The sequence below is a fragment of the Schistocerca serialis genome, chromosome 4 (assembly GCF_023864345.2).
Source record: "Schistocerca serialis cubense isolate TAMUIC-IGC-003099 chromosome 4, iqSchSeri2.2, whole genome shotgun sequence".
Classification (NCBI taxonomy): Eukaryota; Metazoa; Arthropoda; class Insecta; order Orthoptera; family Acrididae; genus Schistocerca; species Schistocerca serialis.
Genome location: NC_064641.1, coordinates 25,362,424 through 25,377,799, shown reverse-complemented (window position 1 = coordinate 25,377,799; position 15,376 = coordinate 25,362,424). Strand labels below are relative to the sequence as shown.

At 40.0% G+C, this 15,376-nt stretch overlaps 1 protein-coding gene across 1 annotated transcript in view; it reads left to right on the top strand.

Annotated features, from left to right (window-relative positions):
- Positions 1-15,059, top strand: part of LOC126473346 (mediator of RNA polymerase II transcription subunit 1) — a 221,400-nt gene extending 206,341 nt beyond the window's left edge. Inside the window, exons 13-14 of the mRNA XM_050100343.1 lie at positions 6,091-6,444; positions 11,445-15,059. Of these exons, the coding sequence (XP_049956300.1) occupies positions 6,091-6,444; positions 11,445-11,581 (491 nt within the window). The 3' untranslated portion in view covers positions 11,582-15,059. The remainder of the gene's footprint in view (positions 1-6,090; positions 6,445-11,444) is intronic.
- Positions 15,060-15,376: the final 317 nt, after the last annotated feature.

The window sequence follows — 15,376 nt, the reverse complement described above, 5'->3', positions numbered from 1 at the left end:
GTGCGATAAGGATACCCTTACGCTCCATGAGCGCGGCGAATTCCGCCCTTTTGTTATTGATCCCGTCTGCATTCCAGAACAGGATCTGTGTCAGTGTCTGGTTGTTTGCGATGGGGTCGGGGTGTGGTGTGTTATCCATGTATGGGTGTGAACAGTGTGGAGAACGCTGTTTGTATGGCAGCCCAGTACTGCCCAGTTCAGCAGTCGTGAGCTGTGTGAAGAGTGTGCCGACGGCCGCCAAGATCTTGTGAAGGTGGGGGAATAGTGTTTCCAATAAACCCCCGGATGTTGTGTTGGCGTTGTGTGTGTCGGCCTGTGGCTCGGTTGTGGTGTTGGCGGCCACTGGTGCGGGTGTTGGCGTTATGGATGGGCTGGCGCTTGTGTTGTTATTATGTGGAACATTTTGAGGTGCCTGTGTGTCAGATGTGGTGGGGGGTGGAGTAGTGTGTGTGCTGGTGTCGCTGGCTTGCTGACTGTGTGTCTGTGTGGCATTGTTTTGTTGTCGCTGGGTATTTTGTTGTGGTGCACGTGTGTTCCCGCTCCTGTTTCCATGTGTTCGCCTACGCCTTCTCTGGGTTTTTGGTTCTGGGGTTCCTTGTGTTAGTGTTTTCTTGTGTGTCATGTGTAGGTTCGCAGGCAGTGGCTACAGGGGGTGGGGTCGTGTTGTTTCTGGGGGCTGGTGTTGGTACCGGTGTGGGTGCAGTGTCGTGTGTTGGCTGAGGCGATTGTGTTGCTGTCGCAGCGGTTGTGATAGGTGCGTGTGCTGGGTGCAGAGGTTCCGCGGCCTGCACCGCTCCTCCAGGGCGTGTAGCCATGGCGAACGACACTCCGTTCCTGACAGGGTTTGGTGCGGACCTTGGTCGTGTTATGACGTTGGGTGGCTTCAACTGTTGGTTTTTGCACCTCTGCGCCTCTCTGTATACGTTGCAGCCCCTGTAGTTGACCGCATGGGCTTGGCCACAGTTGGCGCAACGGCGTATGTTTTCGTGTATTAGTGTACATGCGTTGGATGCATGTTTGCCAGCGCATCCGCGGCAACGGGGTGCCAGGCTGCAGCGGAGGGCCGAATGACCGAACCGCTGGCAGTTGTTACATTGTTGAGGGACCTGTGGCGGTTCGTAGATTTCTACCCTTACGTCCATCCGCAGAAGGGTTTTTATCTGCAGAAGGCCGCAGGAGGCGGCCGTGTCGGCCATCTCGACCAGGTAGTGTGGTAGACGGTGGTGGGAGCGGAAGCCTGTCATCCTGGAAGCACTTTTGCAGTCGAATCCAAGGAAGTTAAGCGCCGCTTGTACTGTGTTGTTTGGGGTGTTGGGGTCCACTCCTTTTACCACGTACTGCCGTATCCGTTCTTCGGCGGTCCTGTACGTACAGTGTTCGATTTCCTTTTCTTTGAGGAAGATAAGGAGATCTTTATATTCACTGTTAGTTGATACGTACAGTGAGGCCCTATCCCCAGAGTACTTCATGTGTAGTGTGCCAGGTGAGTGCCTTTCCGCGAATGTTGTGTTGAGGACGCTGAGGTCCCCGTAGTTCTGGATTACGACTGGGGGAAAACCAGTCTTCTGTTGTGCGGGCGTAGCTGCGGTTGGTACTTGTGTGGTGTTGCTGACCGCAGGTCGAGTCGTGTTTGTTGTTGTTTTGGTGTTCCTAACCGGAAGTGCGGGTATTGGTGTAGGTAGCAGCGCCTTTCGGCTACCTTGCGAGTGTGGTTGCTCGCTTGTTTGCGTGGTGTTTCTCTGTTTGCGTCGTGGGCTCTCCACCTGCCAGGGCCCAGTGTAGTGTTGTTCTGTGTCCGCATCTGCGGCTGCTGGTTCCGCCGTTGGAGTCAGCTGCCGCAGTGGGACAGTGGTGCATGAGTCGCCAGATGCAGGTGAATGTAGTGTTATGTGCAGTGTACTTGTCCGCATGGGGGACTCACTTGGGCCGCAGAGGTCGGTTATCAATCGACGCTGGCTCAGCAGTTCCTGCGCTTGCGCAGCGATCTGCCGGTCCTTGTCGGCCAACACCTCCTCAACGGCGGCAAGCGGGACGCTGACGTCGACGGGAACAGCCGACTCTCGCGCCTCTTTAGCTGCAGCCTTGCTGCGGGTTAGGGCGGGGGAAACACCGGCGGAATCTGCCATCGTAGTGTTTGCAGGAGCTTTATTTGGTATGGGTGGGCACGACAATTATGCTTTTTCTGAAAAGAAAAGGCTAATAGTAGGTCCTACAGAAGAGGGGGAATGCCCTAAGGCCTAGCGTGCGCCGTTGGTGCAGTGGCGCGGCACCTAAAGGAGGTGCGGAGGAAGAGAAGTGGCCTACAGTACGCGGGGTGGTCCGACGTGAACGGGCCCCTGGCACTGATCAACCCTAACACAGAACGAGAGAGTCTCGCTAGGTTTGTAACCGAAGTTACGGGTTACTGTGAGTCAGTGACTCTTGACGACAATGGAGCTTCTCCGCGAGCTACGCGGCTTTTCGATGAAAGGGAGCAAGCTCAACCTTCCGCCGATCCACCAAGTGCTACTGGCGCCTCGAAAGGAACTCTCTGTAGAGCAGAGCGGTCAGCGAGGCCTAAACCCCAATAGCTACCGTTGCACCGGCCATCACCGGCTGAGAGCTCCTTCCGCTACGACGGCAGGAGCGCATCTCTGAGCACAGTGACAATGTGGTATATATCTAAGTGGCAGTATTACATTTTTGATGCTATTTTGCCAACTACTGATATTAATTGTGACATAATAGTGTACTGTTGTCCAGTGTTGGAGTATTACATAGGTGTTGCTCATTTGTCAGAATTAATAGTTACTGCGATCCAATGCCCATAAGTAATTTTTCAATGATTCTAACTGTTTCCACATAAACAGCGTAAAATTTTAGGTATCTTTTTTTATTGATTAATGTGTAGTTCATTGATTCACTGAACAGTGCATTGATATATAAGAAACTGATTGAACCTGATATATTCTTCCTTCAATTATATATCTTGTCCTTTGGTTCCAATGTTGTTTGTTTGAACCCACAATTTGTTACCTTTCATAATGTTTTGGAGTCATTTTAAGCATTTTTAATATATTTGATTAATGCTTAGTGGTAATACTTTTGTTGAAAATTCAGCCCTTTGAAGAATTTGTTTGTTATGTATCTCATATTAAAAATGTCAAGGAAAATTGCTTTTAATGAGGCTGTAGCACTCAGACTTTTAAATTATGTGAGATTAATGTACAACAATCAATGGGAAACTCATAGTGGAATGCTAACGAGAGGTGGTTTGTGTTGGAGGAATAGAGGGTTTGTGTTGGAGGTGGGGAGGAGGCATATGCATGAACTCTCACAGATTTTTTTTTTTCTTTAAGTATGCCTGTGCGTCACCTGTCACTCATTTGCAGATTGATAGTCGTCTTGTCTTTTTAAAAGAAGTAAATAAAAAGAAACAGGTTAATGAAATGTAAGCAACAGAGTACTTACACCTGGTGCAGATGGACCCCAAAGTGCATTCCATCGATCAGTCAGAATATTGTAACAATCCACTTGATTGCTTGTTAATGCACTTTCCTGTCACAAAATGACAGCAACTCATCGCAGTAAGAATTATTGTAATCTTTGATATGCAGCTGGAGGTAGACAACACACCTCATGTTCGTACAGAGATCACACAGCTTTGTGTTTTAAGAGATCGTAGCTTTTCAAATTAGGGAGCTATGGTATCATATGGAATTTTATCACATGCCCTCCAAACTACTGTAGTGTTATTTTGAGTGTGTGCTATGAACGGTTACTCTTGTGGAAAATATGATGTTAAGTGGAGAAGACATCAGTTGTGAAGGAATCCATTTAGTCACTAATAATTACACTTTCATAGCTGCTTTTTTTTTTTTTCAACAACCAGTGGTTGTAGGGAGGCACAAATGAATAGTTTCCCCTTGCGCATTATTGTCACCACCATCATTTGCGTGTATGGGATGCATGTGTCAAGGACATGTTATCCTGATAGAAAATATATCTTGGCATGCCCTTAAATCATATGAAACAAGTAGAATGCATTCATCTGGCCCTGAAAATCATTTCCACATTTCTATAGTCTGATCATAGTATTTCCAGGGTTTATGAGTCATAGCTGATGATACTGTTGGCCTAAAAGCACGAGCGTGCATGAGCTAGTAGTCCTGTTTACAAGAATGCACAGTACACAGTCTAATATGAAAGACATACACCATCCTCACCATTGCACTATGTTGTCTGTTTTACCACAAATGGACACCTGTCTCCTTTTTTTACAGAGTGGGCAAAACTCTTTTATTTTCATATCCCGGATGAGGCATTCTTGCCCACTAATTATCTATCAGTGGTTTCATTGTTATTTTTCACCTTTCATGTTTCAAAAGGCACAACATATGAACAAATTATCAAAATTATTACTCTGTATTCCCGGCAAGTGTTATAAATATTTTGTGTCCATCAGTCAGGAATGTTAAGTCCAGCGGTCCACATTGTGCTATTCGAGAGTAGAGTATGTGTCGGCACCAGGATTCACCCTCTTCCTTCTGTCAATAGCATAAAACACAAACATGACTCCACATTATACACATATTCGTTACACTCACCTACATCCAGCAGATACCTCTAAGGCACAACCCTCATAAACTGCATGGAAAGAGATCATTGTGTGCAGAAGAGGAAAACCTAGGCAAGTGAACAACCTCTTGAGGTCTCCCATCGAACAATGCCATACACCTATTCCTTTAAACAATTTCAAATAGAGTTCACTTGGTTGCCTATATCATGTCAGAATGTATACTATTAAGTACACTGCTCTGCTGTCCTCCTGCATGAAGTTTATACTACTGTGCATTACGAAGTACATTGCTAATATCTGTAATTTAGCACATGCTTGATATAAGAAGTGTATTCTGAAAAATGATCTTCATGAGGCTTTGTTTACACATTTTTAACTTTTCAAGATTTCTTTATTTGACTTAGTGTTGATACCAAGCACTGTTTTCTAAAACTGTACAAACAAACTGTCTTATCTTAATACTTGGGAAATATTGTAAATATCTGGTACCCTGATACCAAGACATTTTTGAACAGAGCACCTCAGCTCTATTATTTTTCTGGCTGGGTGGGTAAGATGGGTTGTAAATTCCCTGCAATCTCCATGGCATAATGGTGATGCTAGCTAGGCAATTGTAATTTGACAACTAACAATTAAGCATAAAAAGTAAAACATGTTTGCATTTTTAATAGTTATTTGTTCTTATCAAAAGTGATGGGGACCTTTCTTGAAAACTTCAGATTTTAGGTGTAGTTGATGTGGAAAGAGAACTGAAAACATTCTGTTTAACAGTACTGCTGTGAAAGACTTCTTAACAGTATGACAACCACATACATTTCACTTATTACCTATTGCTGTATTGCTCATGGTATGTTCAGTAGGTGAACAGATATAGAACTGCAAATTACTTGTTGCTGTCAGTGTGTTAGGTGGTGGACGAAAGTTTCATAGCCTAATGATGCACTCTGTTTTTCTGCTGATGGTTACCCTTCTGCCTGCTGATCTGTTTAGCGGTCCACCAACCAATGGTGATGCGATTGTGAAATAACATAAGCATGTGGGAATCTCCCCAGTTAGCAATAGCTGGATTAATTAATAAAAGCATTAGGATCAGTGTTCTTACAGATTCTGATGACTTCCAAACTGATAAATGACATGTGCAATTGAGTTTATTTGAGCTGTAGAATTAGTGCAATGCTAAAACAGTGATTAGAGTCACATCGTATGTACCCCATATATTTCTGATCCTCTTGGTCTTGTTCCAGCAGTTGGTAAGTAGTCAGTCCTTTTTTTTATTTCAAATAGTGTTATAATTCTTGTTCCTATTATTGGTACAATATGCAAGTAATGACACCATTCTCAGACAGAAATATTACTTAGCGATTCTTTTTCCGTCATCCAGGAGGATAAAATAGCCATTGCCAGAAACATAGTCTGTTCTTAAGCTCATTATATCAAAAACTTCTTGTCTCATGTATTGATAGTAGTTACGTTAAGTTCATTTTATATCATTCTGGAGTGGTATCCAGGCACTGTGTTTTGTCCTTTCACAGGATCTGGATCAAGTCCAAAACTGAAGTCATCAAGTGTGAAATTGAAACAACTGGATTTGTCATCAAGCAATCTTACTCTCGAGAGAGTGAATACGAGTTGTGCTTCTAGTGGTGGAACAACACCTCCTAGTGGCACAAGTGGCAGTGGAAGCAGCAGTGGAGGCAAAGGAGCACCTGGCACTAATCCCACAGGCAAGCGAAAGGGCTCACTGTCAGCTGTCATTGATAAGCTAACGGCACAGCATTGTGAACAAGGTGACAGTATAGTAAAAGATGGTTCCAGGTCAGGTGGTGTTCCTGGTACAGTTGGAGCAGGAGGAAATAGTGGAAACACCACTGGACCTAAGCAGCCTGGTGAGTACATGGTAAAACCCAGTTCTGATGGTATAAAACTTACTATCAATAAAACACGAACCAAAGACTCGAAGCCAGCAAGCCGCAATCAGTCGAGTGGTTCGTCGACAGGAAGTACGGGATCCCCAAAAACACATACTGGTTTGAAGCCTGGTGTCAATAGTGGTCCTGCCTCAAAGAAACCACATTCAGGTGGCCCACCTAGGTCACAGACATCACCATCAAATGGTACCACATCAGGATCTGCATCTACAGCAGCAACCGGAACAGGAGTGATGACAGTTGCTGCGTCATCTGGGTCTGTGAGTGGAGCTCGTTCACCGGCAAACACGTCGAACAAGACTGGCGGTAGTGGCAAGGCTGGTAGTTCCAAAACTGGTGGATCCAAGCAACTCGGTGGTTCGCCGAAGACGGGCACACGAGATGGGAAAACGGCACGCCCTGCCAAGGGATCCAGTGACAGACTTGGATCTCCATTTGGTGCTGGTGGTAAACCGGGTGACAGTCGTAAAGGCAGTGGTGCAGCTCTCGGAACGGATACTGTAGCTGCTGATCCATTCAGAACTGGAACATCTTCCAAACTGGAGGTAGCACTGCCACCACTTAAAAGCCTCGATACCAAATTTCAGATACCCAAATTATCAGCACGCAACAGTGGGTCGAACTCAACAGCAGTGTCACTGGGCAGCGACAGGTCAACTGTGGTGGACAGAGTGATTCAGCCGGTGCAAGATAGACCCGATTCTAAATTTGTGCCAGGAAAATCAGTAGTAGCCGAAGGTAACAAAAGTCCTGTACCTGGTACAAGACAGGTACTGTCTTTACAGCTTCAGCAAACTCCCTCACAACCCATAGCCCCACCACGACCTTCTTCGCCTTCTGCAAGGTTTCCAGTAGCAGCAACAGTAGCGGGTTCACTTTCGGTGTTGCCGTCCGGTGATAATAGTTCTGAAATGTCGGACTCGGGACCTATTGCAGATACAGTCTCTTCGCACGCTCCCTCTGCACAGGAAGCAGCAGAGCTGCTGTTAGATTTTTCAGCTGCCAAACAGTCATTACAAGTGGCAGGGCCTTCTATTCCTTGCCGTAGACGGAGCCCACCTCCTCCTCTTCCCCCTCCACCACCTGCCTTTCCTGCAGGTTCACCATCTGTTTCTGTGCACATAGTCAAATCACCAGCTCCAGCTGCCTCACCCCTGGTGACCCCCTCTCCCCATTCTGTGTCACCATGCATCACTGATGACGAATTGATGGACGAAGCATTGGTCGGAATGGGTAAATGAGGTACGGCACCTGCCCAGTCAAGCTCCTCCTCGGGTTTGTCGTGGGCATCAGCTGGTGATATGTGAACTTTCGTGTCAATGTTACTGTGCTACATACCACAAAAGCTACACTTGTCACTGAAGTTACTATGTGTGTTGGAAAGTGCTTCTTATACTCAGACTTTTTTGTAAGGTTGACAGTGATTCACGTGGTCTCTGTGCTACCTAATTTTCTTTTCTGAGAATAAGTGTAACTGTATTATATTTATGTCTTTACAAGTGACATGAAATGTCCCATGATTGTGATGTGCGTCATTCTACATTTTTGTTTCAATATGGTTCTTAAATTTAGACTATACCAGGAATGCAATTCATGATCAGACTTTTGCCTATTAAATTTTTCTGTATCTTCGTATTTATTTCTTCGCACAGAGAATATTGTGAAGAACTTTGTTACTTTTTCTCTGATATGGCAGGTGAACAAAATAACCAGTTAGCGTGTAATGTGGAGATGCTATTATGTGCCTCATGTTTTGCAATTCCTTGTACTTATGCACCATTTGTGTATGCAATACTTTGGAACAGTGATAGAGATTTCCAGATGTGACCGCTCAAATGTATATAATGAAGTATTTATGTCTGTCTAGCAATACATTTACACATTCTTGTATTTATCTAGAATTCTCTTCTTATTAAGTACAATATGAAGGTAATATTGAGTGGCACAGCATATGGAATTTGGGCATTTAGTTCTACATCTTTTAGGGAAAACTTCAATGTGCAATTTTAAGCAAATTTTTATTTTATTAATTATGTTGGAATGTGTGCAGAATGTGAGTTGCTAAAAGAAATTGCCTGTACAGTTCTTTTATATACACATATATATATATAAATATATAATTTCTTCAATGTAATGTTCTATAGATGTTGGGCCAAATCATATATGTTGGAAAAGAATATGGTAAACCAGTTAAAGGCTTTATAAACTACACTTACCAAGTGGGAATGGTTTTGAACATTTTGTACAAATAAGCGTTGATTTAACTTTCGGCAAACAGTGATTATAAAGCTGCTTCCTTTCTTTCGTTTTACTCCCCATATTTCTCATTCTATGTTATAAGTTTTCCTGGTAATACAGGATTTCATTATGACGTATAATGTACTTAATGCGAATTTCAGTGTGATGTCGAAATAATGGGATTGTAATCAGTCTTTTGGTTGGTCAAGCAGTTTTATGTGGACTCTGTGAGGAGGACAAATGGAACTCCATTATGTGTGCAATAAAATGCATGAACATACATACTCTTCGTAGATTAATGAGAATGTGGCATGAATATTTATTCTAATCACCCAGTATTGCTTTTGCCTGAAAGCAAGCTTTTTTTAAGTAAGTTTTTTTGTAAATTCATTATTCCAGCTGGCATTTGACCATTTCAACTGATTTAGAGATAAGGTGTCTCATTACATTTGTTTTTCATAGTGTCACAAATAGCTTATATTCTTCTGTTGTAGGTGCACTTTTTCACAACTGTGATGTAAATGCTTTCTTATTCTTTGTATGGATATCTTTTCATATGTATTCATCTTCTGCAAATTTCAGTTACCCAATCCTTCTTCTAATCAAAATATATCCACACAAGTGAGATGAAAACAAAAATTGTTGACCTTGTGCTGAATCAAAAAGTCTAATTCAGTTAGTTTTAAAACCCACAAATACAGTGGTGAAAAATGTAACACATTCTCTGAGTTTGGGAACTTCCTTCTTTGGTGGATAAAGAGAATGCACTAGAGGGCATGATGGCGCAGTAAGAGGGGGGGGGGAGGGGGTTAGAGAGAGAAGTTATGTAGAAAGAATAATTCCATGTTGGAAATTAATGGAACCAAATAGAGGACTATAAAAGAAATCAAAAAGAAAGAATAATTTATGTGAAACGGATGAAAAGAAAAAACAATAGGTGTGCAAATGATTTATATGGGGGTATAAGGCAGGATTCACTCAGTTCATATCAGGAAGGTGGATTATAATGTGTAGGCAATCGTGGAAAGTAAAATAGTCATAGAAATAGTGGAGGAATTAAAAACTGGATATTGGAGGCGGTAGTGAATAAGGCGATGAATAATATTTGCTACTATCATCCACAAACTACTGTCATGTCCCACAGCTGGTTGTGCAGCATGTATGCTTATTACCATAAGTTCCTTTAGTAGTAATTCACACATTATTTGTAAACATTTACAAATTATTTTACTTCCATTACGTAATGTATATATCATTTATAACTGATTAAACAATTGTTCAATCACAAAAAATCACTTAATAAACTTTACCCTTATGTTGATCAATATTGCAAATCAATTCGCAAAACTCACTTTGTTTAGTAAAGTCAATATGTTTTAGAAGTCCTTACTTCATTCCTTATCTCAGTCCCCTTTTAGTTACAGCATGTCACTGTTGATTTTACTTTGTATAGCACTGTCCCAATCATTTCGAGTTTTGTATTGCTGAAGGCTTTCATGAATGTCTTTACTTGTATAGTATTGTCTGAGTTTAAAAACATGGTATAAAATCTTTACTTTGTTTTCAATAAAATAAAGTTGTGTGTTCATTTTCTCAGTGCACCTGCTCTGTGATTGTCATAACAATGACATAGATACAAAATGTGTTAACAGGCCCCACTTTTAGCTTTTTGATAATTGTTGAGTTTCAAACACCCCTCCTCCTCCTCCTCCTCCTCCTCCTCCTCCCATAAGCCATAAAATTTCACATCAGATGTGTGTTTCACATGCCATATTTCTCGTCAGGTAAATGGTTATCCTCCTTACTCCTGTTTACGTGCCACTACTTTCATGCCATTGGTGTCTTGAGATAATTTATAATGACATTTTAGCTTCTCTTTTGTTCTTTCTTTAAAGCTGAAGGTATGTACCTTTCTCATTGAAATACTATATGTCCTAAGATATATGAGGCAACTACGTATTACCTAATGTTTTCAAAATTCTCATCATACTGCATGGCAGTACAAGACTGTCTCCTGTGGTCCAGATTTGTTTTGTTATTGCAAATACATTTTCTGCTCACTGAACACTTTGGTAGACCCTTGTAGAGACTGATTTTTGTAATGAACAAAAGCTGCTTTCAAAAGTAGTCAGTCATTTTGGAGCACTGTTTTACTTCTTAATTTGCATAATCATTATGGAACTTTCATATTGAAAAAGCTCAGGCAAATAGTCTGTACTCATCTGTCTCTCTCCTTTGATTTATTGCCCCCACAGCTACAAAATTTGTGTTAACCTTTTCCTTTGTGTCTGATTTACCCTTTTTAATTCCTGTACTCTTTTTCCCATCCTTATGCTGTCATTTTATATTCTGACACCCCCGTCCCGTACTTTTGTGATTTTTTATTTTGTTTTTTATTACTAACATTTTTCTGCAAGCTGCTTGAATTTTATTATTATTACTCCATTATTCACATTCATGTTTTATGCCCGATGTCATGTAAGATCATTGTTAGTGTCTTTCCATTTTACTTCTTAAATTGTATTTCTGACTTACCCAGGCTTGTATTCACAATATCTGGCAACATTTTACATTACTTCTAATTGTTTTTTACCTCAATGATTCCTTCAAAACACACAAAATTTGTATTGTTTTTACTGTTGCTTTTTATCATTACCTTATCAGTGTGTGTTGAATTAACATCTTTTAACCTATGTTTCTTATTTTGTTCCCCCCCACAGAGCCAAGACAGTTGAGGAAACGAGAAATTCCTATAAACGTGGTCAGAAATTCAGTAACCGTAAGCCATGAAATTGAACAGTTTATGAGACAATTACGATTTATCACTGTTAGTAAGAGCTCTCTGACCACATGCTAGTGGTGTTTTGAAATTGTCATACGGACAATGGCAGTATATGTAGTAAAAGAAAAGAAAATAATGCACTTTATGAACAGAACCTTTGGTAGGATAATAATATAGGATAGTAATATTAATTGAGGTAACAAAATGAAAATTTGCAATGTGATGATCCAGTACTCAATTCACCTGACCTTTTTTTGTTTTGTTTTTCTTTTTCCCTCCTCCTCCTCCTCCTCTTCTTCTTCTTCTTCTTCCTTTAAAAATATTGTGTGTTGGTAGTCATATGTGTGTCTTGCCATGTAGCGCTCTCTCTCTCTCTCTCTCTCTCTCTCTCTCTCTCTCTCTCACACACACACACACACACACACACACACACACGCACGCACGCACGCTTTTTTTCCAAATAATATTAAAACACTAAGCCAGTCACTGCATGCTTCTACAAGTGGTTTTTATAAAATTTTAATCATCACCTCAAAATTTACATAATTAGTTTTTTTGTTTGTTTGCATTACATGTCTGTAGCCCTGGTACACATTGAAATCCCTGCACCACAATATCGTTGAAAGCTACTGGAGGAGCCAAAACAAAATGGCGCAGCCTTTTGATAAAATGGAGTATTGTGCAGTACCTCATTTCTGCTGAAAATGAATTTACATGATACTCCACTTTATCAATGCACTGTGACTCCTTTCTTCCCCCTCCAGTGTCCTTCTGCAGTATTGCAATGCAGAGTGCAATGTGAGTATCAAGACAGCAGATATGTACGTGCAAATTAACAAATCATTATGTAACTTTATTTTTTCAGAGTGACATTTAAAACTATCCCTTGTGTGAGCTTACGTCATTTTAAGAAAAGCTTTGAGTGAGTAAGGGAAGTTATTGAAATTGACAGTTTGTGAAATAGAAAACACTGTTGTGATTAGTGTCATCAATAATATGACTGAAATGAGTGAATGGCACCTTTTCGCTTAGGAGTCCAGATACGTTATTCGGACAATATGAAAAACAAATACAAATTATAATAAAACTCCCAATTTAGGCTGCGTCATTCACCCTGTCGTGTTATTTTTCTTAATTGCTTAGCCTCACCTTTGCAGTAATTGACATTGTCCATGACTTCCTGTAGTATTCCTTTTTCTTTCTTCGTTTTTCCTTAGGAGGAACCCCTCTTTCAGAGAGGCTGAGATTCTCAATATTTTCTTTTCTCCCCCTCCCCCCCTTCAGTAAGTCCACAACATTCCACGTATGTGGCATGTACAGCAATTGTATCTGTTGCCGTATGTAGTACATTGCGTGCTAAATTCTTGAGTGTCACTTGTATGCAAGCTCTTGTTAAGACTTGTAGAGTTGATCCTCTTTATGTAGTATGTATTTCAGTGCTGTGTTCAACATCATATATATTAGTATGTATTTGTTCCACATGTATACGTGGTGTTATTATGAAGTTTCTGAAGTGTATTTTGTACCTGAAGATATATTTCCAGGTTTCCAACCACAGTGGCAATTCCATTTCCAGCACGGTATTTTGACAAGTAGCCTGGTTGTCTTTATCAGGTGCTGTGAGTGATTAATCATCATAATGTGCTCACTGCCTGGACTCTAGCCAAACTGACAAAGACTATGGCTCATAGTGCCTGAGGAAGAGAATTAAGTATGTTCTGTAGAAAAATTGTCTAGTCAACCTGGCTGGTCACCCAGAAATATATCTTCATCAGTCATTCTGGGTAAATGTTAGAAATTATATTTTAAGCATTTTATTTTTGATGAGCTGTATATAACTTGCTTATCAGAATTTTCTGTAATGTGCCAAAACTATTTACTGTCAAAAATGAAAGGACAGATACCTACAAGAACAAAGAATGTCAAGTGAGTTGACAGATAATTTTCTTTCCATGTGTGATGCTTGTGTTATAGATCTCATATATTTCATAGTGTCTTCCCAAATTACCAGAATGTCATCACTGAACTACAAACTTTTATTTTCTATTGTGGGAATGCAAGAAGCATGTTGATTGTTTCACACTATAATGTTAAATCAGTTTTAAGGACTCTAAAGAAAAGTTGTTAGTAAGTAATTGTTGTCTGGAGGACAAGTTGGCAACCAAATTTTAATTTGTTTTACATACATAACAGAATCAGCGACTCATATTACTTACAAAGAATACATAAGTAATGAAGATATGTAGTTTGTCGACACCACTGTGTAACTGGTGTAACTCCTGACACCCTCTAAGATCAACAGTCCTTTCATGTGGAAAGTTCATGGAGTGTGTAGCTGGTAAAGTCAGAGAACTTACATGATATTCTAAGAAGGTGGTGCGCAGCAATCAGCAGTTGGGATGCTGTTCATGGGAATATTTATGCAACTGCATGTCTCTCTGCATAAGATGAGTTGCAGCATTGGGTGCATTGTATTCTAAGGAGAAGTGTTGGGGGCACCAGTCTTGCTTTTCAAGACAACTGCTGCAACAAGTGAGTACAAACTTCTGAAGAGTAGTGGATGGCATTAGGACATGGGACCAAAATGTACTATCCTTGCTTATATGTGTGCCATGCCTCATATATTATTTTTGTTATGAGTGAAAGGAATTTCCCATGCTGAAACATCTCCTAGCTGAATTATCTTAGAAATTTTATGATTTCAGCTTTTGTAAATGTGAGAAACCTTCAATAATGTTTTATCTCGGATTATACAACGAGTCTAATTGAAAAATTGCCTCAGTTCAGAAACAACTTCAGCTGAATGATGTATGCTCTCAAATGAACTTTGAAGTAGTTGAGGAAAGAATGTGTATGACGGATATCTACAAATTGTAGTAAAAAGCTCAATTATTGAGCACAAAAAATTGTACTGTAGCAAAGTATATCACATTGTTTTTCAGCACTTTCCAAAGTACGAGCTCTTCTGCTTTGTATGTCTTTAGGTTAAAAATGAATGTGAAGTATTAATTTCTTAAATTGTTTTGTATGCTTTTGAATCTTTGATATAGTAACTTGAGAGCTTCACTTCAAGATAGAATGTGCTTCCAAGAGTTCTTTTTCATTTAGAATCTTCGGAGAATCCAAAAATCTGAAATGAAATTTGAAATCATTGACTTAATTTTTCCCTCTTGGTTGCATATTATGATATATTTAATGTTTTTTTAAAAAAATAGAAATTTGGTGTTTTACTTTTGTTCAGGAACTCTAGCCTTAGCTCGCCCGTACCTTCACTGATCATGGTTGTGGTGTGTTTATAGAAATATATTGTAATATAGATTTGTGTTTCGGAAAATGATGAGATATTTTGAATGTTTGAAGATAAACATTATGGTGCTAGAGGTTGCTGTTTGCAGTTTATATTCTCTAAATTTTTAAAAAAATTTGTACTTGTAAAAAATAACTGTATTATTATGTAAAGTGTGTTTATATGTATATTGTCAAAATATTTTACCTTTATTTTAAAAGGTATATTGTAAATATTAGTAATACATGAAAATGATAATTTTGCATATATTCAGTGTTGTGATTAAGACCACCAAAAGATGTTTTTCCCCTTTGAATGTGAATTACACGCAATACCATAATTTATTCTCTGTTTGTTCTTCTTTTATTAAAATGCTGTTTTTTTCTTTATATGAAAAGTGATTTTATTGGAAATGTATTTTTCTCAGTGCCAACAAGAGAAAACATATTTATGTGGTACATGTACTAACTGTACAGAAAAATTAAAATTCATTACAAGCACATGAACATAAGATTAGAAGTGCATCTGAGAACTCTTTTTCATTATTTTCCCTGTCCTATTGAAAGTACACAAATACATAAAAC